General features: G+C 50.5%; 2 protein-coding genes across 5 annotated transcripts; one reads left to right on the top strand and one right to left on the bottom strand.

Annotated features, from left to right (window-relative positions):
• Positions 1 to 718: 718 nt before the first annotated feature.
• Positions 719 to 6,694, bottom strand: bcl6b (BCL6B transcription repressor). Of its 3 annotated transcripts, none has more exons than XM_019858301.1 (12): positions 6,544 to 6,694; positions 6,385 to 6,467; positions 5,287 to 5,471; positions 4,298 to 4,516; positions 3,805 to 3,927; positions 3,573 to 3,738; positions 2,253 to 2,461; positions 2,078 to 2,166; positions 1,633 to 1,722; positions 1,358 to 1,488; positions 961 to 1,098; positions 719 to 868 (listed from the first exon to the last, which is right to left on the bottom strand). In XM_019858301.1, exons 3-12 carry the CDS (start codon positions 5,466 to 5,468, stop codon positions 728 to 730), a joined length of 1,488 nt encoding a protein of 495 aa, XP_019713860.1. In that variant the 5' UTR covers positions 5,469 to 5,471; positions 6,385 to 6,467; positions 6,544 to 6,694; the 3' UTR covers positions 719 to 727. The 3 variants fall into 3 exon arrangements, with proteins under 3 accessions (XP_019713860.1, XP_019713862.1, XP_019713859.1); XM_019858303.1 differs by having other exon boundaries at positions 3,805 to 3,924; positions 5,287 to 5,475; XM_019858300.1 differs by having other exon boundaries at positions 5,287 to 5,475.
• A 6,945-nt stretch (positions 6,695 to 13,639) lies between these two features.
• On the top strand, positions 13,640 to 18,564 carry trip6 (thyroid hormone receptor interactor 6). Of its 2 annotated transcripts, none has more exons than XM_019858298.1 (9): positions 13,640 to 13,885; positions 14,626 to 14,720; positions 14,810 to 14,923; positions 15,047 to 15,541; positions 15,917 to 16,013; positions 16,089 to 16,258; positions 16,755 to 16,933; positions 17,002 to 17,122; positions 18,199 to 18,564. In XM_019858298.1, the coding sequence occupies exons 1-9, from the start codon at positions 13,678 to 13,680 to the stop codon at positions 18,328 to 18,330; spliced, it is 1,611 nt and encodes a 536-aa protein (XP_019713857.1). In that variant the 5' UTR covers positions 13,640 to 13,677; the 3' UTR covers positions 18,331 to 18,564. The 2 variants fall into 2 exon arrangements, with proteins under 2 accessions (XP_019713857.1, XP_019713858.1); XM_019858299.1 differs by having other exon boundaries at positions 14,813 to 14,923.
• The last annotated feature ends 5,518 nt before the right edge of the window (positions 18,565 to 24,082 follow it).

A 24,082-nucleotide genomic window follows, 5' to 3' on the forward strand; every position in this document is an offset into this window, starting at 1 on the left:
TGCAGCAACGGCGACGAAAACAAAATTACGAAGTAGACTGGACATAAACCACACACTTGAGGTCATTGTCTCTCCTATTACCCCGAGATGGGACCGTCTGGTTGCAGAAAATCAAGCTCGGTGCTGTGGTGAGTCGTCATTTTCATGCACTTTGAATTTGCGTTGTATCGTATTTTGAAGGCATTAAACATTGCCATAGCGATTGGAGTGTTGCGGCCAGATTAGACGCTCCTTGTGTTTATTATTATATTTCGAAAACACCACAGTTTTCATGCAGCTCATACCATATTATTTTGTTGTATTATTTCCGCCACACCTTAAATGCCGGTCCCTGAAAATATTGTCTGACATAAACCGGTCCGTGGGGCAAAAAAGGTTGGGGACCCCTGTTCTAAGGGACCGAGACCTGACGAGAAACCGCCGCAGCTGCTTTGGGCTTTCCACTGGTTTCAATGTGTCTTGCTCGATGTTGAAATGGGGGCAAAAAAGAAAGCCCGATTCAATCTTCCGCTTTGAAGCAACTGGCTCACCGTCGCTTCGGGTTCACTCCACTGTGACACTTTGCTCCTTTCCCTTCCTCAGGACTCTCAACTCTCAAACTCTTCGCAAACTTCCACAAACACTTCCTCTGACACTCTCATCCAACTTTTTCCCGACCTCATCTTGAATGCAAGCTTTCTTTACAAGCAGCAGAACCATTCATGTTTTTTTTGTTTTTTGTTTTTTTTTAGCAGGCCTGCAGAACCGGCGGGTAGGGCTCGGTCAGGACCTTGTAGCGGACCTTGGTGTTGGTCACGGCGCCGTGCTTCTGGCGCAGGTGAAGTCGCAGCTGGCTCTTGTGGCGGAAGCGGAGCTCGCACTTTTCGCACTGCCAAACACCCCCGAAAAAATAAACAACAAAATCAAGATGATTTCATTTGGTGTTGTTTTTCTCGCTGCCGTTTTGCAGGCGGGACTCACCGAGTACGGCTTCTCCCCGGTGTGGATGCGCAGGTGGCTCTTGAGGGTCTGCAGGTGGCGAAAGCGGGTGCCGCAAATGTGACACGGGTACGGCTTCTCGCCCGTGTGGATCAGGATGTGGGCTCGGAGGTGAGCGACCTAAACATAAAACAAGGACACGGACAACTTGTCAAACACCGCTTTGGCTTTTCAGGCTGCTCATGCTAAGTAGCGCTTATGTCCCGCTGTTTTATTCAGAGACAAAAACTGTGCAGCACCACATCTGCGATGACAGACAATATCAGTGCTCACCGTCTCACACACACACACACACACACACGCACACTTAATCCTCTGCAAAAAATGACCAATCTTAGCGACGTACTGATGAGCTGGATGCATGCATGCAAAGGCCCACCTGAACGAATCGGGCGCCGCAGGTGTCGCAGCGGTACGGCTTCTCGCCCGAGTGGATGCGAGCGTGCGTCTTGAGGTTGGCCGGCCGGTTGAACTGGGCGCCGCACACGTTGCAGCGGTACGGCTTGCCGTCTGCAGGATTTCAGTTGCGGTGTTACGGGAAACGCACTTTGAATTGGCTCGCGCGGTGAGCTCGCGGTAACAAATCGAATCCGAAGCATGTCGCGTGGAGCGGTTTTGGTCGTCGGTCTGCGTCAGGCGACACGCGAGCCTCACCTGAGAGCATGGTTTTGCCTCCTCTGGTGTTGCCCAGGTGAGGCGCGTAGCACTCTCGATTGGTGGCCTGATGGTGGTGATGATTGGCAGCTGCGGAAGTTGGAGGAAAAACAGAAAAACTCCTTGACTGCCAGCCGTTTGAGAGCGAGCGTTTGGATATTTTCAAGATCCAAGCAAGGATCTAAGGGAAGAGAAACCCAACGAAGGAAGACGGGCAACCCGTTCAGTATTGATGGGAGGAAGGAAAGAAGGATGCAATGAAGGGCGGAAGCGTGACAAAGAAAAACGAAACCAGGAAGGTCGGGCGGCAGGGTGACGCGATGATGCCTGAAAGGAACGAAGGAAGGACCGAAAGAATGCAAGGCTGGAAGAAAGGAAGGTGAAGGGCGGGAGGAAGCGAGCGTGGATGAGAGGTCGGGAAAGAAGGCGGATCTTGAAAGCTTACGTCCATTCGCCGCTCCCTCCTGCGCGCAGGCGGGTGGCCCGAGGGGAGGGGCTCGGCCAGAACCCTCGTAGCAGGAGGCCTGCCCCTGTCTGGCGAGGATATACGGTGAGATGCTGAACCTGCGCCCCGAGGGTCGGCCCCCCACACCCTCCGACTCGCCCGGCGGGCCTCCCACCTATCAATCTGACCGGGCACTTCTCCGGGCCACGCCTGCGCCGCGCCCGCCACTCGCCGCCGTGGCTCCTCCTTCGCCGAGCTCCCAACGCACAGAGGGTTGAGGATGATGTACTTGTACTTTTTCCAGTTGCGCGACTTTGGGTCCAGTGTGGCTTTACCGTCGTGCTGAGCCGCCAACACATCCAGACCGTCCCGCTTGTTACAACTCTGTGCCACACGATAGTGTTTGGGGGGGGGGGGGAATCAAAAATCAAAGCAATATAAACTCACAAATGTTGCTCTCCAAACTAAGTCACCACAAGTCCAAGAAATCAACACTAACCACAATGAACCTCCCGACCAAAACAATTCTAAACACCCCCTGGCAAATGACACCGGAGATGATATATGTCTTGGTTTTCTTGGCTTTGATGGCAGCATTTGAGAAGAGTGGGTCACGCGATTCTATTGGCTCGTTTGCAGCACCCGCTGGGCATTGGCGGCAGCGCCCTTGAGTGGTTCCAGTCCTATTTAGCTAACTGGTTGCCCTGAGTTACGAACTGCCCCACTGTTGCGCGGTGTTCCGCTGGGCTCCATTCTGGGGCCTCCGCTCTTCTCACTGGATCTGCTCTCTTTGGGTTCCGTCCGAAGGAAACCTGCTCTTTCCTTCCAGTACCGCGCAGATGACTGTCACATTGACGTCCCGCTGAGCAAAAAAGACGCTTTTTCATGCGGGCTACTTTGATCCTGTCTGGAGGAAATCAAGACATGGGTGGCGCTGAATTTCCATGAAAAGAAAACCGAAGTGATGACGTTTTGGTCTCAGTGGCCATCCTGCCGACTTGAGCGCCCTGGCTCCTTATGTTAAGCCAACAGCCTCCAACTCGGGTCTGAAACTGGACAGTGAAACTGGAGCGGCGGCTTGCTGCGATCGTCAAATTCGGTTTCTTTCAGCTTCGGCAGCTGGCTCAAGTCAAGCCTCTCCCTTTTTTTTTCAGCGCACTTGGAGATACGGTTATTCATGCCTTTGTCACATCCCGGCTGGATCTTGGTTACCAAGGTTTTGTTTTCTTGTTTGTTGTTGGATGACTTCTTTTGGCTGCTTGTTTTCAAGTTCTCGACAACTACAATTGAGATGTTAGCATTCAATTCAGCTAGCCGACTGTCATAGGACAAAATGCCCTACTTTCCTTGAACGTTCCAGCGTTTCGATATAGAAGATGAAATTCTCTCTTGTTTTCGATGTCAGTTTTAGAGGCAACTTTGGAGTTTCCCATTTGACGCGGTGGGCTTTGGAGAGCGTTGACGAGGGGTTTTTTGGTTTCCTCCTTCAACTCACCGCAGGAGTGTTGTTGCAGGTTTTGGACTCGGCGGGGGAGCTGGGCTGGCAGCCGCAGCGGGCCGGGCTGCCGGGAGACGGAGGCGGCGAGTCAGGCTCCTTCTTTAGCTCCTCTGAAGCGGGCTTCCGCGGAGGCGCGAGCGGGCCCACGGGCTCGGCCGGCACCCTGCGGAAAAATAGCCGTTGAAGGCGAGAGAGAAAAAAAAAAAGGCTCCGGAGGTGGAGTTCGTACCCGACTCGGCACGCCGCTTGGGGGCCAGGATTTGGAAGCACTCCACCTTTGGGGCCCACGGAAGCCGCAGACACCCTGGGGTCCAGCTCCAGTCGGGGGTGTCTGCTGATCGTCTTTTCCCTGCTCCCCAAATGAGGCGATTTGAGTTTTGAAAGGGACAGACAGAAACAATCTTAAATGTACAAATGCCATTCTTTAGTTCACGATTCGTTTTGTTTTTTTTGTTTTTTTTTAAATTTCATGACTTCTACTACCATTCATTTCATCTCATAAATCAAGAAATGCATTGTAGGAAATGTGAGGACGTGCAACTTCCTCAATAAATCATGAATGCACAACTACAATGTATTTCAACAATAAAATAAGAAATCATTTGGAATTGTATTATACTTCCCCCCCACCCAAAAAATAAATTGTTAACCATACAAGTCAAGTTGTGGGTTGGATTGTTCTTCTTCTTATTTTAGTTCTTTATTATTTTTCAGGATCTGACCAGTGCAGCCGCATGAAGTCCCGGCAGGTGTCGGCCACGTGGTCCATCTGCAGGTAAGCGGCCACGGCAAGCACGCCGGGGGCGCTGGCGGGTGTCAGGGGGAGGCGGGACGTGTACATGAAGTCGAGCAGGAGGGAGACGCTGCCGGGCTCCAGGTGGCCCGGCAGGGACACGCTCATGTGCTGCTCGGCCCGCGTGGAAAGCGAATAGAAGAACCCGCTGGGGAAAAGGACAACCCAGAAAAAGAGCACTCTCAGCACACACGCACGCAACGTATTGCTTTTGCTGCCATCTTGTGGCACATTGAGGCCAAGGGCCTGTGTTGCGGTGCCTTGACTTTAACGCCACTGCCACTTGTACTTTCCTGTCACGCGGAGCGTCGAACAAAGGAAATCTTGGGGCTGTGAAAGCACCACACGGCACCTCATGCTAATGTATCATTGAAAAGAGCATTCTCGCGCTAGCGGTTAGCATTGACAGTTGCGGTTTTCAGAACCCTTTAAGTGAAGAATATTTGAACATGTACGTGGAGCAAAACACTTTGACAGCCCTCACGAGCACGTATTCTTTATCCTCAACGGAAAAGGACTCGTTCTTCAGCATCTTCTGCAGTCACTTACAGTAGGAGTCGAAGAAAAAACACGGCAGCAAACCCCGCGTATTAGCGGTTTGGCATTTGCCGATTCGCAGATGTTTTTTTTTTTTTTCATGACCCTGTTTGTCATGGAAACCCACCCGCAACTTTTAAAATCCCATTATTTGGACCTTTTTCATTTGTGTCCGGCTGACTATATTTTGCCGGAGGGAGCAGCACAATCAACTGGATTGCGGCATTAAATCACGAGACACAAAACGTTTCATTCCGCCACGTGACTTTGGCCGCTCAATTGGAAACGGAAGTCGTTTTACATCCGTGGACAAAAGTATTCGCAGAGAGGCCGTCCATTTTCAAAATGGCGCGTCCACCACCGGATTCGGTCACCGCGTACCTGCAGGCCACCAGCACGGCCGAGTGAGCCCGTAGACGCGCGTCGCCCACCGCCAGGGTGGCGTCCGTCAAGATGCCGCGGTGCCGTAGCTCGTTGAGGTTGAGCAGCACGTCGCTGCAGTGGCGCGTGAACTCCTTCACGTAGCCGGCGGACGCGCCGGGGCCTTCCGCGCCTGACGCCATCGCCTTCCTCGGTGGGAGAGCGGGGGGGGGGGATCACATGACGTGGAAACAACCGCTGAATGACAATTGCAGGACAGTTCAGGCGTATTTAACTTGAATCGCAACATATTTGCATGGAAGAACTCATGTTGAGGTACCATTTCGAATCGGCTTTGATGTGCCATAGATTTTCAGGGAATCATCTTATCAAGAAGGTTGTTTTTCATTTTCTGGTTCAAACTGTGCAGAATGTTCCAGCGGCAAATCAGATAGAGGGTCCAAACCTCCATTTTGTGTTTGATCAACATTATGGGGGCGTGGCGGTGTCAAAATATGCAAAGTAGCTCGAAATTTTTTTTCAACCCAAAATTGGTGATCTCATTGACAAAGCAAAAAATTCAAACTCGACTAGAATGTGATTTTTTTTCAAATGTTGTCCCTTTTTTCCAAGTGTGATATATATATATATTAAATAAAAAAAATCCTCGTCTCGCCCCTCGGGTGGTGTCCGTCCCTCATTCAGCTCGCCCGCGACCCTCCCGAGGACAAAGCGGCTCAGAAAAACGGCTGGATGGATGACTCCATTTGAACCGCTGCTCCCGTGCAGCCACACACAAAGTCATCATGAGACCTTGATTTCAACTCAATTGGTATCATTGCGACCATTTTGGATCTGGTCTTTTTTTTCCTACACAACAAATCTCGTGCAGGCCATGCTTTTGATCTATTTTGACAGTATGGGGCGGACCAATTTAAAAGAAAAAAAAAAAGAAAAAAAAAGGCAAATGGCCCCTGGGCTTCACTTTTGCCTCCACCGAATTGATGGCAAATGGTTTTGCGGACGAAACAGCTCCCGCTAATTTACAGCACCAACCGATGCGACTTAATAATAAATACCAAACAAATGAATACATCCATAAACAAATAGAGTACTTACTGAAGTGTCCACTTGGCGAGCGAATAAAGACGCACAAGCGTGCCAGCCACATGTGTTAGGCGAGACCAGCTCCCTACTCGTACCTGGAAAGAGAAATTCAAATGTGACTTGTGTTTTTGGCCGCGAAGATCTTCGATTGATTTCTCGTCGCCGACTCACCCCGACCAGCGGGGACGAGAACCCACGTGATCCCACGCGGACCTCAAGCCCCTGGCCTCGGACTCCTCCCGTCAAACGAGAAAGTGGGGCTGCGCTCGCCTCGACCTGCGCTGGCGCCAACGGCGTGCGGGCAGGCAACGGGGAGCGGGGGACTCTTTATAAGGACGCCCACCCGCCTTCTCCCACTTCCTTTTTCCTCAATGGCCCACGCGCAGGAAAAGCCCCGGCGCAGCACTCGGCGCTCCAAGTATTTTTAGTGGGCTCTTGGTTTGTCGAAACTCCCCGCCGCGCTGACTAAAGCGATGGCCGGAAAAGGCTGGTGGGGTGCCGCTGAAAAACATTTCAAATACAAAATAGGAGGACTCTTGGGGAGAAGAAGCGCTACGTGCCCGATCGCGGCGCATTGCGGCAAGCCATAGAGCCGCGTGGGCTCCGGGAGGCTTCCGGAAACCGGCGACGGTTCGCACCCTTGGCCGCTATGTTGACAAACAGCAGTTCAAACTTGAGCGTAGGACGCCCAGAAATGCCGCCGGTCGCCGTGAGGCCGAGCTCACTGAGAGGGACCGAGGTCGAGTGGAAAAGGGCCCGTGGTCTGACGAGTCCCCTTTTTCAAGTTGTTGTTGTGGGAAACGCTGGGCATGGTTTTCTTCAAGCCAAAGAGGAAAAGGACAATCCGGCCTGCGATCGGCGCAAAGTCAATCGAAAAATAACAACACGGCATCTGCGGTGGTACGGGAGTGTGCTGGTGCCTCGGGCCCAGGTCGCTTCAGGTCACTTCGAGATCCACGAAAGTAGCCCTCAGTCCTGAAAGGTCCACCCGGGTATGGGAGCGGCCGTTGCCGCCATCTGAGCAAGGTCGTTTTCAGGGACGTCTCCGCTCACTGCGGCAAGACCGCGCCGGGCCGCGTGGCTTCGCGGTAAAAGCGTCTGGACCTGCAGGGCATCGTAAAGCACAAAATGCCACCATGGGCGCTGGGGAGTCATTCAAGTGCGACATCAACACAGATGGGCAACGTGGAAAAAAAACCAACCCCCTGCGCCACAATGTGTCACAGGTGCCTCAACTCAACGGGCAGGTAAAGCAGCTTCCGGGGAGGGCGGGCTTTTGATTTTCCCCACCTGGATTTCCCATCTCTGGACATCAAGTAAGAAGCGGCTCGTTTCAGCCAGGGGGAAGTGCGATGAGGACCAAGAGGAAGGAAGCCAGACAACGCCGTCGCTTCCAGATGAGGGACACCTTCTCCTTGATGGTGAAAAACAACCTTTTCCCCGCTTTGAGCGAAATGAAGCCGACAGATGTGAAGGAAGGACCCCCCCCCCTCCCCACCGCATCCCCCTCCCCATCACAACCCACACGCATGCACTTTTTTTTTTTTTTTTTAATGCATCCGGCAAAGCTGCTCAGAGACGTGGATGAAAACGCCTGCGCAGGACATCCGTCAATAATAAAGCCGGCAGGAGACGAGGGAGGAGAAAGGCGACGAGGGCCGTCGCAGGGGGGGTCAACAATCAGTAACCACAACAAATGAAAATGGCGCAACGCCCCCGCCGGGTGTGAACCGGGCTCAAACGCAATGTTTCTCAAAATGGCACAACTTTGCGCTCATCATCTTAAAGTGATCATCTTCTTTAAAAAAAAAACAAAAAAAACACATCTTGTCTTAGAAGGTTCACCTTGAAAATAAAAGCACTTTTTACCCAGAACGTATTGTGAAATGTTTTGCCCCCAAAAAGTCGGACTGGGTACTAGGAAACTGGTGAAAGGCAATCCGGTTGAAAAAAAAAATGCCAATATTCTCCATTGACATGTTGCAAAATAAGCAGAGAAATGAACGTGTCCAAAGTTGTTTCATGGCACCTTTGTTGGAATTTACTGTGCAACCAAACACACAACATGAGTGCATTACACACACACGAACACACACAGATTTTATATTGAAATGCAAGTCATCGTTCATTTTAGCGAGGCGGCCAACGCCAAAGTGAGGGTCAAATCCCATCGACAGGTTAATAGAAAGACGCGGCGCTATTCTTTCAAAGCGACGAATATTCACACACAGACGCCGCGGCAACGCACACGCGGCGAGGCGAGATCGGAACGGCGCAAAGGTTATCTGGTGAAAAGCGGTTCTAGTCATGGCGCTCAAGGACAACTTTCTCCTCCGACTCCTTCTTGTCTGGATGCGAGCGTGTACGCGTTGCGCTTTTGCTTTCCGGTTCTGCTCAAAGTGGTGTTCCTTTGGACAGGAAATCGCCTTTTAGCTTTAGCGGAGGCCTTTCCCACGAAAATGAAATCGGACTCGACGATCCAAAGGGGTCTGGGATTGCTTTCTTGGCTGATTGGAGCATGGTTGGAAAAGCTTTGCGAGTGGCCCTTTCAAAGCTTCCATTTTTCCGGGTCCGGCGGAAACGTTTGGACAGCGCCGGCGCGACCCAATTAGCGGCGGCCGGCCCGGTCAAAACTTTTCTTTTGAATGAACCCAAGGCGCTGCGGTGTGTCCAATGGCAATTCAGTCGTACAAGGCGAGCGCACGAAGGAAAGAAAACAAGAGGCGGTCTGGGCCACTTCCGGGCATTGTGACAACAGCGGAAGAGTGCGATGGGGGCTGCCCAAGGAAAAAGGGAAACCCTTACGAAACGCTGCTCTCCAATGGGCGGAAGCCATCCGGGCTGCCCCGCTGGCAAAGCTTCGGGGTAGACTTCCTCACTGCCCCGTGCGGGTCGGTGTTGACCCCAATCCCTCCGGCCATTGCCAACGTGTTGACAAAAACCAAGACTTGCCGCCGGCGTGGACATATAAGGCTGAGCGACGACCGGAAAAAAATGTTGCAGATGGTCGAGGTGAGCCATCAGGACTTTTCTTCAAATCCAAACTAGAAAAGAAAATTCTCCAACAGACGCAAGTGCTCTGCGAATAGCATCTCGGGGGGAAAAAAAGCATTTTTCAAGATTTTTTTTTTTTTTTCTCAAAAACTTTAGCCCGGTAAAGTGACTTTATTCATCTTCCCACATGCGCCGCTGCGTCTTTCAGGAAGGCAACGCCAAAGCACATTCTGCTCGCGCGAGGACAGCGTGGCTTCTTCGGACCCGACGCAACATATTCTTCCTCCAAAAATATAGATTAAACAGATTTGAAAATCTCAAAGATGGACAACTTTATTCTTGTAATAATACAACTTGAATCGACGCTTGAATCAACTTGAAAAGGCCTTGCTTTTCTTGCAGCGTGGCAACTTCAATCTTGAGCACGTCAAGCGTTTTGAAAACATGCAAATGCGTTCTGATCAACTACGGAAATCTTTTTGTCCTTGTAAAATGCTCAAGTGCTTTTATAAGATTCTCCAAAACATGAGCCACTTTTCATGACATGACCTTTCAACCTTGAAATTCGACATGTTTTTTCCTTCAAACATATTCAACTGAAATCCTGTAATCTTGACAAGGGGAAAGTATTCATGGAATATATCCAACCTTCATCCAAAAATATGGGAGAAAATCTCAGAATTGAAAAGTAAACAGAATCCCAGTGGCCCTTGTCCATTGCACCCTGCGGTCTTGGGCCCCCTGGCTCCTTATCACCTGAGCAGTCTCCAACTTGGGTCTGAAACTGGAACGCCATTTGAAATTGGAGCGGCAAATAGGTGTTGTTGTCAAATCGAGCTTCTTTCAGTGTAGGCAGCTGTCTCAAGTCAAGCCTCTCCTTTTTTGAGGAGCACTTGGAAATACAGCCGTTCATGCTCATCTCGACTGAATGACTGGAACGCACTTGACTTGGGAGACAGCCAATCCTCCATCAAGTTTCTCCAGTGGGTCCAGAATGCCGCCGCTCGCCTCTTGACAGGTTCACGTATAAAAAGGGAACAGAAAACTCAGACTCTGGCATCCCTTCTCTGGCTCATTTTTGGAGTGATTTTGAAGATCCTGTTAGTTGTTCTTCAATCTTGAAATGGCCTGGCCCCACCTGACCTCTCGGAGCTCCTACCTGGTGCTTCAGATCTGCGGATGGGACACTAGTCGAGGTACCGAGAACTAAGGCTCAGGGGGGGACCGAGTCCTCTCGGTTGTGGCTCGCTCTCTTTGGAATGACCTCCTGCTGAACGTTAGGCAAGCCCCCTTACTGACCCTCTTTGTTTTTCGTTGACTGATTTCTTGTTTGTTGTTGTATGAATTCTTTTTGCTCCATGTACAGGCTTCTTTAAATACAGCGATGGTTGGTTTTGGGTGCTCTCCAAATACACTCGAGTTGAGTTGGGAATTCATCCTCAAAAGGAATAATATACGACCTTTTATTTTGAAAACAACTTTTTTTTCGAAAATAGACCGCTTTATGCGCCCCCTCCCCTTCACGGCGTGACCCTTCTTGTATTCCGTTTCAATCGTCCCTTCGTCCAAGTTTTGATTTTCGGAGTTTTCGCCCGTCGCGCGGCTGTCGGCAGGCAGTCGCTGACGTCACACGCGCGAGCGGCGTCGTTTGGCGTCCGACCTGCGCATAAAAAAAAAAAAAAAAAGTGTCCGACTGCGTGTGTGGCCCCCGTCCGTCCGAGAAGAAGGAAGAGGGCCTCCCTTGCCTTCCCTTGGGCTTGCCTCCGGATCCGAGGCGAAAGGAGGTCAACGACGCTCGCTAGCCCACCAAAAAGAGGAGAACCTTGTATCCGCTCGTTAGCTTTCATGGAAGCCGGGGGGTTTGTTATTGTTGTTGTTTTTTGCGACTCACTACAGAATGGAGTCGCATTATTTTTGTTTACTTGGGCCGATTTAAATGCTGTTGTTGCCTTTCGGCTGTTCGGACAACGTATCAGGCGAGTAAAACATGCTACCCGGAGCGAGCTACAAGCTGTTAGCCGAAGCCTTCAAAATAAAGGCATAGACTGAATTTACTTCCAGTCTGATGGTCCTTTTTTTTTATGTTTTCCAACACGACGTACACAACTAGCAGACGGATATCGCTCCGCGTTTCATCTCGGCTAAATTTTATGCGTGCGCGTTCCCTTTTCCGTGCCATGGAATTTGACTTCGAAAGAAACGGAAGAGTCATCCGCTTCCCCTTGTCAGCCGCCATTCCTTCGTTGTTTTTTGCGACTCACTACAGAATGGAGTCGCATTATTTTTGTTTACTTGGGCCGATTTAAATGCTGTTGTTGCCTTTCGGCTGTTCGGACAACGTATCAGGCGAGTAAAACATGCTACCCGGAGCGAGCTACAAGCTGTTAGCCGAAGCCTTCAAAATAAAGGCGTAGACTGAATTTACTTACAGTCTGAGGTTCCTTTTTTTATATTTTCCAACACAACGTACACAACTAGCAGACTTATCTCGCTCCGCGTTTCATCTCGGCTGAATTTTATGCGTGCGCGTTCCCTTTTCCGTGTCATGGAATTTGACTTCGAAAGAAACGGAAGAATCATCCGCTTCCCCTTGTCAGCCGCCATTCCTTCGTCGAATCTCTGCTCATGTATTTTCATTTGGAATTCTGTTTTGTTTCTCCCGGTACGACAATCGACAGCGGATCCTCTTTTGCAACGCCTACTTGCGGCAGAGCTAAAATAAAACCAAATACAAATCAAGAAAACCATTCAAGTGACACTATATCTGTTATACCTGTTGGTATTTGCATATCCTACTGAAAATTCCATCAAATAATCGAGTATTCGGATAATTCCCCCCCCCCCATGAAGAACTATGAAACGGAGGATAAAAAAATAAATAAATAAAAACATTTGTCTTACTAATGAACACCCAACTGGTTTACATTTTTAGATAATCAACTTTGATATCCTTGATTTAACCTGCGCCGAGCAGCAGCAAACTCGATTTTCTTCTGTTCGAAATCTGAGTGAGATTTTGGCACAAAAATGACAAAAACCATCAATAATTGATGTCCATTGACACACACACACACACACACCATAATTAGGATCCGATGGTGCGCAAAGTCATCGCAAAAAGAGACGTTCTTCCCAATGACAATTTGAGCCCGTTTGTATCGTTAATCCAGTGTTGAAATTGTCAAATTGGGGGTTGTTTGTGGCGGGGCGGAACACGTGACTGAGGTTGGCGGTGTAGCGCCGACTAGCATGAGTTCATCAATGCGTAGCAGTCCTCGCGACAGCTCAGCTTTTCTTTTTCAGATCCACCGCGAGTGTGTTCCCAAACTGTGAAGGCCGCTCACCGCTTGCTGCTTTCTTCCGGACTTCTTAATTTTCAAACTGGCACATCGCAGAAAATTTGCGCGCAACGACTGCGCGGATCGAGCCCGGCGGCCCTGCGCTTGTTGCGCTCGGGGCTCCAAGAAACGATCGGGCCGATGCCGGATCTCTACCTGCGTGGACATTGGAATCCTGCAAAATAAGCCCCATTTTGAAGAAATACTGTTACATTATTTGAGTATTCAGAATACGTAAAGCCGGTACACGTGTCACTCCCCAAGCATATAGTTTATCCATCTATAAATACAAAAAACAGACGAGAAACAGATGAGATGTCACCATTTTACTCGTCTTTTATAATGTCAGGTAAGAGCGAGTTTGAAATAGCATAGAAAGTGTCGACACTGACAGTTGGAGTCGTGGCATTGTTGTTGGTGTTTTGTTTTTGTTTTTTGGGGGGGGGGCAGCGTCATCGCCATAATCCTCTTAGCCATGAAGATTTATGACGCCTCCATGGCCCCAATTCTCCCAATGAGTGCGAGTGACTGATGAATTCCCACCACTGCTCTTGAATCCAAAAGGTAGCAAATGGTCCGGGATGAGATTGTTTGGAGCCAGGTGCTAACGTGACACAACATTTCCTATTTTGCAAACACTCGCTCTGCTGGCGTCAACAGTCAAAGACAATAAGCATTGTGGGTGGCAAGTTGTGCGAGAGTCGCAGCTGCCTGCGCACCACCAATGTTATCGGGGGCGGGGGAGCGGGGGCGGGCTGGAAATCCCCAAACCTTTCCGACTGGCTTCTGCCTTCCTGCTCCCAAAGTCCATTGTTTGAGCTGTCGTTGCCACGGGAAACCCAAAGCCCCCCCCCCGCCCCTTCCCCCCCATACACACACACACACACACACACACACTTAACAAAACAAAACAGCCATGTGTCCCTTCCGCTGGACTCATTGGCCCTCCCGTGTCACTCCTCAGAATCCCGCCATGTCCGGTCCTACCTGGCTGCCACCCGGGGCTCTGGATAGCCCCGAGCGGGCCGTCCCTCAGATGTCTCGCCCTGCGGGCTCGCCCGTGTACCGCGCCCCCAACAAGAAGGCCGCTCCTGACTTCCGGCCCAAATACAACCCTTACGACCACAATGGAGCGGGAGCCGGAGGGATAGCGACGAGGTACATGGCAACCGGACCCACAGGTAAGATATTTTTTTTGGGGTGGTCTTTGCAAGGAACCTTAAATACAGGTGAACCGGATTCCAATGTTCTGTTAGGCACCATCAAATGGGGCAGCAGAAACGTTTAATTCAGTGGTTTTTTTTTCCTTTTGGATGCTACCACTAGAGGGAGCCCCATACCAGCAGTGGTACTTGCACCACACTTCGCTCCATAAAGTCGAATCTAACGTCACTTCCTGTCGTTCGACAAAAATATCCACCATTTAAAAAACAAATTTTCGTCAAATTAGTTTGCACAATGCGCAGGTTGGACAGCAGCCCCCCAACATGACAATTGTCACGATGGCACTTTGTGTTGTTTTATGATGTTTCCATTTTTAGCGATACCTTGAAAAGTTGATCAAATGAGATCATTGGATTTTTTTTTTTCCTTTCAAATGAATTTTTAACCCCTTCCTTGTCATCTTACGTGTTGATCTTGTGGAGAACGGTTCGTCCCAGCCCGCTCGTTCCGTTTTCTGCGTCTTTCGATTGACCCTAAGCTCTTTTCCACTGAGAGCTTCGGGTCAATCGAAAGACGCAGGAAACGGAACGCTGATCTGTGCTTACGTTGCGGCTTGGACACGGCACTGCTTCGGCGCCGGCGCTTTGCAAATGTTTCTTTTACTCAGAGGCGGGGCATGATGTCAACCGGCCACAAACCCTGTTCCGGGCACTTGAAAAGTAAGAATTCCCTGTCCCTGCTGTCTTTTGTGGCAAAGGTGGGCCCGTTCATCACTCACCTGGCCATCACTATTCCCCGCCTCCGCAAGACGAGCGCCAGCGGAGCGCCCACGGGGACGGCTACGAGCCGATCGTAGGTGCCTCGTCGACGTCGCCCGGAAACCCCTTTCTTTTCTTTTCTTTTTTTCTTTTTATCAATCGGCGAGCGTGCTTTCCATTCAGCAGCGTGGCCCCGACAACGGCGGGGGCCATCACTCCAAGATCGACGCCGACATCGACTCGCTCACCGCCATGCTGGCCGACCTGGACGGCCGGCCGCAGGACTCGGGCGCGCAAGTATGCCGCCGGCCGCGCTTTGTCCGAAATGTCTCGTGCAAAATATGGAAACGGGCACGCGCCCGAGTCGTGCGTATCGCCGGGGCCCGAGAGAGGAATGAGCGCCTCCTTTGATTTCCGCAGCTGTACGACAACGTGCCTTACAACAAGTACCTCTCGGCGGACGGCTACGACGCGGCGGCGCCCCGGAGCCGGCCCGACGCGGGATACCCTCCTCACCCCCAGAGCCAGTACCGGCCGCCGTCATCTTACCCCGGCGAGCGCCGCGCGTGCCCGTACGCCGCGTCGCAGCAGCAGCAGGACTTGCGCGCCGCGTACCCGCAGCCCGTGCCGGCATCCTACGCCACCGCCTCCACCCCCACCGGGCCCAGGTTCAGCGTGCAGGTCAAGACCGCCCAGCCCGTCACCTACTCGCAGACGGGGAGGCGGGCCGAGCAGGCCTACGCGCCGCCGGCGCCGCCTCGCCGGCACGCGGCGCAGGATTGGTACGCGCCGCACCCCGCCTCGCCACTTCAGGAGATGCAGAGGGGGCGAGGGGCCCAGGGGGCCTCGTCCAAAAGAGGGACGGAAAACCCTCAAATGGGAGCGCCGCTTAGTGCTGCTTACCCGTCCGGCAAGGTGGGTGGGGCCGCACGCACATTTGCAATCGAAAAAGATCATCTCAATCAATTCCAAAGTCGTATTTGTCGTCTCATTGACATCTTAATCCATCTATTCTTAGATGAACATCTGTTGTCAATGCAAAAAAACGTATTGAAAGTCGATTTGTCTCATTTGCTCGAAACGGATGACAAATAAACGTCGCATTTGGGATTTTACAATTGCGTTCCACTTTGAAGTCGACCGACTCCGCTTTTGTTTTCGACAAATTCATTTTTGAACAATCGAAAAGATGAGTCGAGTCACAAAGTCGATGACGTTGAGCGTTTCTTTTTGCATTTGACTGGCAATTGATGAACGAAGTGCATGTGGTTGATTTCTGCCTTTTGGCAGCACGCGGCAGCGCCGCCCCGCCCAGAAGAAGAGTTGGATCGCCTCACCAAGAAGCTGCTGTACGACATGAACCACCCGCCGGCCGAGGACTATTTCGGTACGCCCCGTCGGAGCGCCCGGCCGGAGGAGGAGGAGCGTCCAAAAGCTTTTGGCTTCTTCTCGCCCCTGGCAGGCCGCTGCGCCGGCTGCGGCGACGACGTGGTGGGCGACGGCAGCGGCTGCGTCGCCATGGAGCAGGTGTTCCACGTGGAGTGCTTCACCTGCGTCGCCTGCCGCGGCCGCCTACGAGGGCAGCCCTTCTACGCCCTGGACAAGAAGAGCTACTGCGAGGCTTGCTACATTGTGAGGGAACCGGCGCCGCCGCGCCCGCTCGCCGCTCTGCTTTTCCACCGTTTGGGGCGTGGCCTTCGCCGCCGCGTCGGCTTCCGGCCGTCGAACGCCATCGCGATCCGCAAAGCTCGGCCCGCCGCCGTGACTTGACGGCCACTCTACTCAAACTTCTGCGGATTTCTCGAGCGCTTGAAAGCGAAACCGCCGCTGTCTCCAAAGTGCTCTCGCGGTGGCAATTTCGGTTTCAAGTTGTCAACTCGTGTTTTCGAATTCACTGTCCTAACGTTGATCCCCCATCTTGCAAATTCGTTGTGAAAGGCGTGAATGTCGGTTTCAAAGTGTTCATAAAAAAAAAAGGAGAGGCTTGACTTTGGCCGGCTGCCGTAGATGGAAGGAGCCGGTCCCGCTTCAGAGCCAACTAAGCAAATAACTCAAGACTCAAATGGAAACAAGAACAACAAGAAAGACTTTTTTTTTTATTTGTTTTGTTTCCCTCCCCTGTTGCCAGAGTACCCTGGAGCAGTGTTCCAAGTGCTGCAAGCCCATTTTGGACCGCATCCTGCGCGCCATGGGGAAGGCGTACCACCCTCGCTGTTTTACCTGCGTCGTGTGTCACGGCTGCTTGGACGGCGTGCCCTTCACGGTGGACGCCACCTCGCAGATACACTGCATCGACGACTTCCACAGGTACGGGCGCAAAACAAGAGGCGCTTTTACCGAGCGGTGCTAACTGAGCCGCGCCCCCCGCCCGACAGGAAGTATGCGCCTCGCTGCTCCGTGTGCGGCGAGCCCATCATGCCCGACGCGGGTCGGGAGGAGACGGTCAGGATCGTGGCGCTGGACCGAAGCTTTCACGTCAACTGTTACGTCTGCGAGGTGAGTCGCGTGCGGCAACTCGTCCGTCCATCCGAGACTTGATTTTGGCACGGAAAAGTCAGCGAGACCTTCCCGGCTACCTTTCTACCTGTAAGGAGTGCCAATCTACCCAAAGAATGGATCCTAGTCATCTCCCGCGATGAAGAATTGCTCGTTGCGGTTCTCCTTTTTTACCGTCGTTGACTAACCGAATGCTGACTAGCTAGCTGCGGCGCGCGGCAGCGTGTATACAAATACACAGGACACAAATACAGTGAAACTCCTCTGCAATGAAATCATGTTTGCATCAAGAAATTTTTCACAACAGAAGGTTTTTCACTGTAGCAAATTTGATCTCGGCTGTAAACACACACATGCACACAAAACGTATATGTGTACTCTTTTACACTTTTATTCCAATCCTGTACATAGTGCATAAATATCAGTATACACTTATTTGATATTGTTTTACAGGATATTAATCACTCCACTTTGTTGGTTTTAAAAAGTCATGTATACTCTTTTGCTTCCCAACACTTTTCAATTTCTTGGATAATGTCTTCTATTTTGCTTCCTCCGTCTTTCATTTTGATCACTTTTCCCCTCTCTTCCAGCGTCGAGCTCTTCTTGTCTTAGCTGCTTGACATCCAAAGGTCCGTTTTGGAGCCATGTTAGCAATGCAACGTTCTTGCTGCATCTGAAACAAACAAAAACAAATACTTCCTGGACTACTGCGCATGTGTAAACCAGTGTGGTGGTTGCTGTTGCCGTTTCCCAACGAAGCAGCAGAGGTCGCCGTTGGATTAGACTTTTGCGGAAGGCTTGTTTTCGTCGTCGTGAATCTCGTCACGAGGCAAGAGCAGAGAAAAATATTTCGTATGACGGAACGGGGGGATTTTTCGTCGTCGGGGGAGCCGAAAAGTGGGAATGGCTTTCATGCATGAACATTTTTTCACATCAGGGGGTATTTTCGCCCATGTGGGTTTCGTTGTGGAGGAGTTTCACTGTAGAAAAAAATGGGAACGAAAGGTATCCCGGAAGGCGGGCCGTAGCGTCGCTTTTGCGGCGGGCTGACTGTCATCTCCTCCCTTGGGCAGGAATGCGGCCTCCTGCTGTCCTCCGAGGGCGAGGGGCGCGGCTGCTACCCGCTGGACGGCCACATCCTGTGCAAGGGCTGCAGCGCCCGGCGGATCCAGGACCTCTCGGCCAAAATCTCGACCGACTGCTGATGACCGACATGCCGTGGGACACCATTTTTTTTTTCTTTTTTACATCACACAGCTTTAACAGTGCCCATCGTCCTTTGTCTTTTATTTGCTAATCTGCGTGTTGTGTGACTGATCCAAATGAGTGAAGGAGCCATCGTCACCTTTCGGTACAGATTTTGTCCTATACGGCACTGGTACTTGGACACAAATTTCAAACGGAAGGATGACGGGGGTAAAAAAAAAAAAAATCCCTAACTGCCTCAAAACACAATAACTGTGACTGCTACATTTGGACAGGCTGTGCCGTAGCCTGGTAGAAGTGTAGCTAAAAGGAATGTAGTATTTAACATTGAATTGGTTTGAGAAGTTGTAGCCGCAATGAATGTGTGTGTGTGTGTGTGGGGGGGGGGGGGGGGGGGGGGCTCTTTTTGGAGCGTTACTCAGAACGGTGCAATGAGGCCGACTGTTGGATCGGAATAGAGGGTGAAAGGGTTGCCCGAAAATGATCCATCAATCAAGACTTCCTTCTGCCTTGTGGATGCTGCTCTGTGCGCCGTTCCACTTGTTCCTGCGCACAGAGCCCTAGACATGACGCCGGACAAAACACCACATTAGGGCAAGAAGTACGTGTTCGCAAAATTGTCATTCGTGGCCATGAAAGTCTCAGTTCCGCCAACGACAAAGCCGCGCGCCAAATACAATATTTTGGCTCCGAAACAGAAACAATGTGCACAAAACACTCATTTGTTGCTCCCGAACCTGAAAGCGTGGACACAAAACTGCTGCAAAACGCAAAATACTCAGTTATGACGATGACATATTGGAACCTGACTGCCCATCCGTTGCACCTCGGGGATATAATATTGATAGAAGTGGATCAGAGGCGATTGCTCTAAGATTGCAAGGGTAGCTAAGCGTCCCCAGGCCTAAAACGTCCAAAAATAAGTGATCAAATACATGTGTGTACATACAATTGTGTGTACATGTCATTGACGAAATATGTGCTTCAACTCGCTCAACTTTCCGAATCAGCTTTTTATGACCGGTTACGACGCGACTCTCTTATTCGTTCCTGCAGCTTCACTGTGCTTTCAGCTGTGTGGACGCTGAGCGTCGAGAGTTCAGAGCCCGTTGTCCCAATGCATTGAAACGAGACGAGTCATTGGATAAATGCTGGTTTTGTCCCGCCCATCGGACGCTCAGCGTCTCGGGGAGTCTATGGACAGTGGGCGTTTATGGGCGGGCTCGGGCGCTCAGCTTCTCTGCATGATGATTGGATGATCTGTCTGAGGCTGAATCTGTGCTTGATTGACATCGAAATGAGCCAATCACCGATCCTTTACTGTCGGCATCCGTGGGAGCATTTTTTTCAATTCTCATTCTGTTCTGAGTTGAACTGGAGACTTCTTCTAATCATCTTAGCGACACTCTCTTTTTTAAAAGCGACTAGCGACAGATTAATCTTTTATTTCTGGTGTGTTTTATTGTCGTTGCTTGTGTTCACAGACTGACTTATATCACCACAGTTTCCAAGAGTATAATTCGCGTTTAAAATAAACGGACACATTTTATGATGTAGGCCGAAATTGAGCTTCCCCGAGTGATGGCAAAATGAAGCCCCTTAAAGCAGTCGAACCCTGCAGGGAAATACTGGACTGTACTTCACACACACACACACGTCGGGGCTTCAAGATGATATATTTCGACTACGCCATCATGTGGACAGAAAAATGTATAACAGGCTTTGTGCATGCAATAAAATGGCGGCGTGCAAATCATGCTCTGAATCCAAAAAAAAAAACATTTGAAGAGTGTATTGACATGAATTGTTCTGTGTTACTTTGTCTATGTTTGTGCTTATACAACAAGTGAAAATGTGAAATAAGAAGGTCAAATAAAGTGCCTATTTATTTTTATTTCAAAACAATATTTTTGTGACGTAGCTGAGCGGTGAATTTCAAAATTCGCGTGCTTCAGTCTCGATTTAGACAATTTTAGAAAAAACATACATGTAAATAACCCTTAAATTGTAGCACAATATATTTTTTAATATTTCCCGATGCCACCATAAAGAAGTCATATCTGTGCTTGGAGCACATAATTCCCCCCCTCCATTACGGGCGAATGCTAATCGTCATTATTAGCGGCCTTCAAAATTCAGGCTAAACTCTCGACCGAATTGTCTTTGTACTGTAACTGTCAGCGTACTGTCACAAAGGACAAATGTTAACCTAAGCATGAAATAAATGTACTCACCACGTCTTTTCTGGATGTCTCACCGGAGCGTGCATGGGCAACTGTGGGCAAGGAGTGTCGTCGTTATCTGCGAGCGCTGTCCTCCTCCTCCTGGGCAATCGGCTGGTGCCTCGCGAGGTTCACACCCAGTGAGGGCCCCGGCAGGGCCCTCGCCTGATTATTGTTTCAGGAGGGTTGTGGGGCCCTTCTCCTTTTTAGCAACGAGCAAGCTCGGGTAGCTTGAAGGGCTTCTTGGACAAAGCAAGAGGAGCTTATCCGGACACGGCCGATTTGAATGAACCACGTTTTACCCCGTTTGAGTGGCGATCGACAGACTGCGTCAAGCCAAAGCAACACCCCTTTGCCGTCACTCGACGCCGGCTCGGCCAACTTCCTTCACCCGTCCAGACCTGGTCATTTGAAGATTCCAGGCTTTTGACGGCATCGTAGTCCTCCCAAAGTGTACGCACCCAATAATTGACGAATTTGCGATCGCTCCCTTCGTTGAGGGAACAAACCGGCTTCGTTTTGACCCGTCTGACCTTTCAAGTTTATCCGAGGAGGCAGGGTTCTGCCATCGTCCTTCCCTCCGACCCACTTGCCTTTTTCTACACGTCGACCGGTTCCAATGCGCCAGCGTAATGCTCAGGTATCCCAACAGGGACACGTTTCACGGGGTAAGGACGCCGTGCAGTATCGCTTTCCGTCACAAAATGAGGCTGAACCGTCCTTTTCCTCTTCCGTACGTGCCCTTAAATGTGGCGCTCAGAAACTGAGCATTGCGGGTAACGCGACGTCGGCGCGGCTTTTCATGAAAAGGATCACCCCGATGACACAAGCCAACTTTAACTGAGCCGAGGCACATATATTTACAGGAGAAAAATCTCACATCACACCACAAATGTCACAAAAAGTGGAAATCCGAAAAGTCTCGTCCCGGTGGGAGCCGACCCCGACGTTGACTTGGTGCGAATTGGAAAGTGAACTCAAAGCATACATGCGACAGGATCGGGTTTGAACACACAGCGGTTTGGGAATAACAACATGAGAATTAAGAATGGGAATAATAATATCGCGGTCGTGTCAGCAGGAGGTGAAGGTCTTCCAGAAGAAATTGCGGCAACCCGCCTTGCGCTCTCTTTGGCCGAGGGGCAGATGTCGCCGCGTCAACGCCGGCCCGACGCCCAGCTGGGGCGGCGCCTCGTCGCTTGACGCCACTTCGTAGATGAGCCTCAGCAAAAGCCAGCGAGACGAGGCCTAAAAATAAAAAAAAGGAGAGAGAACATCAAGATCAGCAAGATCAGCTTCACGTTTCGTTCCTTATAAAACTATGCAGGCAGACGAGCTCATCTGGAAAGAAATGGAAAACGAGGTCCGCTGCGTCACTAGGCAGCGGACCTCTGCCTGGTGAGGCTGACTTTACTAAGCTGTCCGGGCTGCCACCGTGCCGCCCAACTGTGTTCAAAGATCTGTCAAAATTTGACGTATATTCAACTCCTGTTATTAAAAAAAAAAAAATTTAACAAGTGTAAGTTGAGGGGTTCGTAGGTTTTGAGTGGATACACAACGGTATCACCCGTAACACAAACACTTCCTGGTTTCCTTCAGCCAATCAGACAATAGCAACATAATCTTCTTTGAGCAATTATTAAACGGAATATAATTTAGGTAACTGTAACACAAAAGAATATAATGCTCAAATATCAAATGAAAATAATAAATAATTTAACATAAACTTACAAAAGCACTATTTCCGTCGGAGTCTGAAGACTTGTGTGAGTCGCCTGCGGAGACTTTAGTACGCGTTGCCACATAGTAACCGCGATGAGATGCAGGACGGAGCAACCCACCTTTGCCGGCGCCGCGTCTGCTCCAAGGGCCTCCGCGAGCAGGAGCCCCGCGTCGGGGGCGGCGGCGCCCAACCGCACCAGCAGCCCGCCGGACAACACAAGCGCGAGGAGCACCAGCGGCCGAAGCATCTTCGCCGGATCATGTGACGGCCGCTCGGCCGCGCTCGCCCTGTTAAATAGCCCGCGGTAGGGGGTCAGGGTGTGTGTGTGGGCGAGGGGTGGGGGGGGGGGCGGTTGCCACGACGCGTTTCGCCAGATGATGCAAGTGTCACTCGGGTAGACGGTCCGTTTTGCTTGCTTGCTGGTCAGAAAAGGGAAGACGAAAGGTGGCAAGGCGGTGGGCGAGTGGGCCGGTTCCAAGCTCGGTTTACAGTCGATGGAAAAATACAGTCGTAAAAAAATCTGGAAATACAAAAAAATAGAGTTATGGTGACCTAATCTTAAGACCTTGAAAAACAGGAAATTAAATCAGAAAAATGTTTGTTTTTTTTCAATCATAAGAAAACAAAACAAAAAGATACTTCGGGGGAGAAAAAGCCCCAAAATAAATTCAGTTTTTTTTTCAAGTGAATGCAATCTCGCTTCCGTACAATTTTGTGAGAGAGAGTGGGGGGGAGAAAAAAGAAATGTTCATTTTAGATGATTTAAAATATAATGATTCAGCCCTACTGTGACCTTAATCAGGAGAATATAAAACGGAGGGATGAGTATCAAACGCACCCTGGCTTGTGTCGGTCAGGATTAGCCATTGGGCGAGCAAGCACACCGTGAGGCGAGGCCCCCGCACGCTGAGGGCCTTTGTTAATGACACACAGTGACTCAAATGTTAACCAGCAACACTCCACCAACACTCCCTGCCGACAGCTTTAGTCAGCGGACGACGCAATGGGGGAGCCATTATGCAAATGTCAAGGCCCTGTCGCCAAAGGCCTCCGACATCGGACGAGCGGGCCGCTTCAAGATCGTAACCACCCCCCCCACCCCCCTTTCGAGCGGATCAATCTGACCACGGCTTGACTTGTGCGCTCCAGCGGCAGAAATGGGACCGCACATCGTCAGGGTCCATTCGACATCTTCACCGACTCGACACGCCAACGCGGGCGCAGAAAAGCGCCGCAGTGGCCGATTGTGCATTTCCTTGGTCGAAGGGCAGAACGGTCTCGGTCAGTTTTGAAAACAGACGTTTCATTTGACTTCCTAGTTTCGCATAGGTTAGTGCGAGCTAGACTACAGAGGCGAGCGGCGGCATTCTGGACCCACTGGAGACGCTTGATGGAGGCTCGGCTGACTCCACAGTCAAGCACGTGACAGTCATCCAGCCAAGATGTGACGAAGGCATGAATGAGTGTACAGTAATCTCTCGTTTATCCCGGTTAATGGGGACCAAAACCAAGCATAAATGAAAATCTGCGAAGTAGCGACCAATTAACCTATATTTAAAAAAAAAAAGAAAGAAAAATAAAAAAAATTTAAGTCCACAAACGGTCCGCGCGAAGCTGCGAAAGTCAGCAAAACAACAGCGAGTCACATAGAGCAACATATACAGTACTGTACTCCATGTATATGAAAAAGTGTATTTTTTTTTTAATTTTTATTTTATTTTTTTAGATGAATATGTTTGAAAAAATCCGCGATGCACTGAAGCCGCAATAAACGAACCGCGAAATAGCGAGGGATCACTGTATCTC

The sequence above is a fragment of the Hippocampus comes genome, unplaced genomic scaffold, assembly GCF_001891065.2.
Source record: "Hippocampus comes isolate QL1 unplaced genomic scaffold, H_comes_QL1_v1.1 scaffold48, whole genome shotgun sequence".
Lineage (NCBI taxonomy): Eukaryota > Metazoa > Chordata > Actinopteri > Syngnathiformes > Syngnathidae > Hippocampus > Hippocampus comes.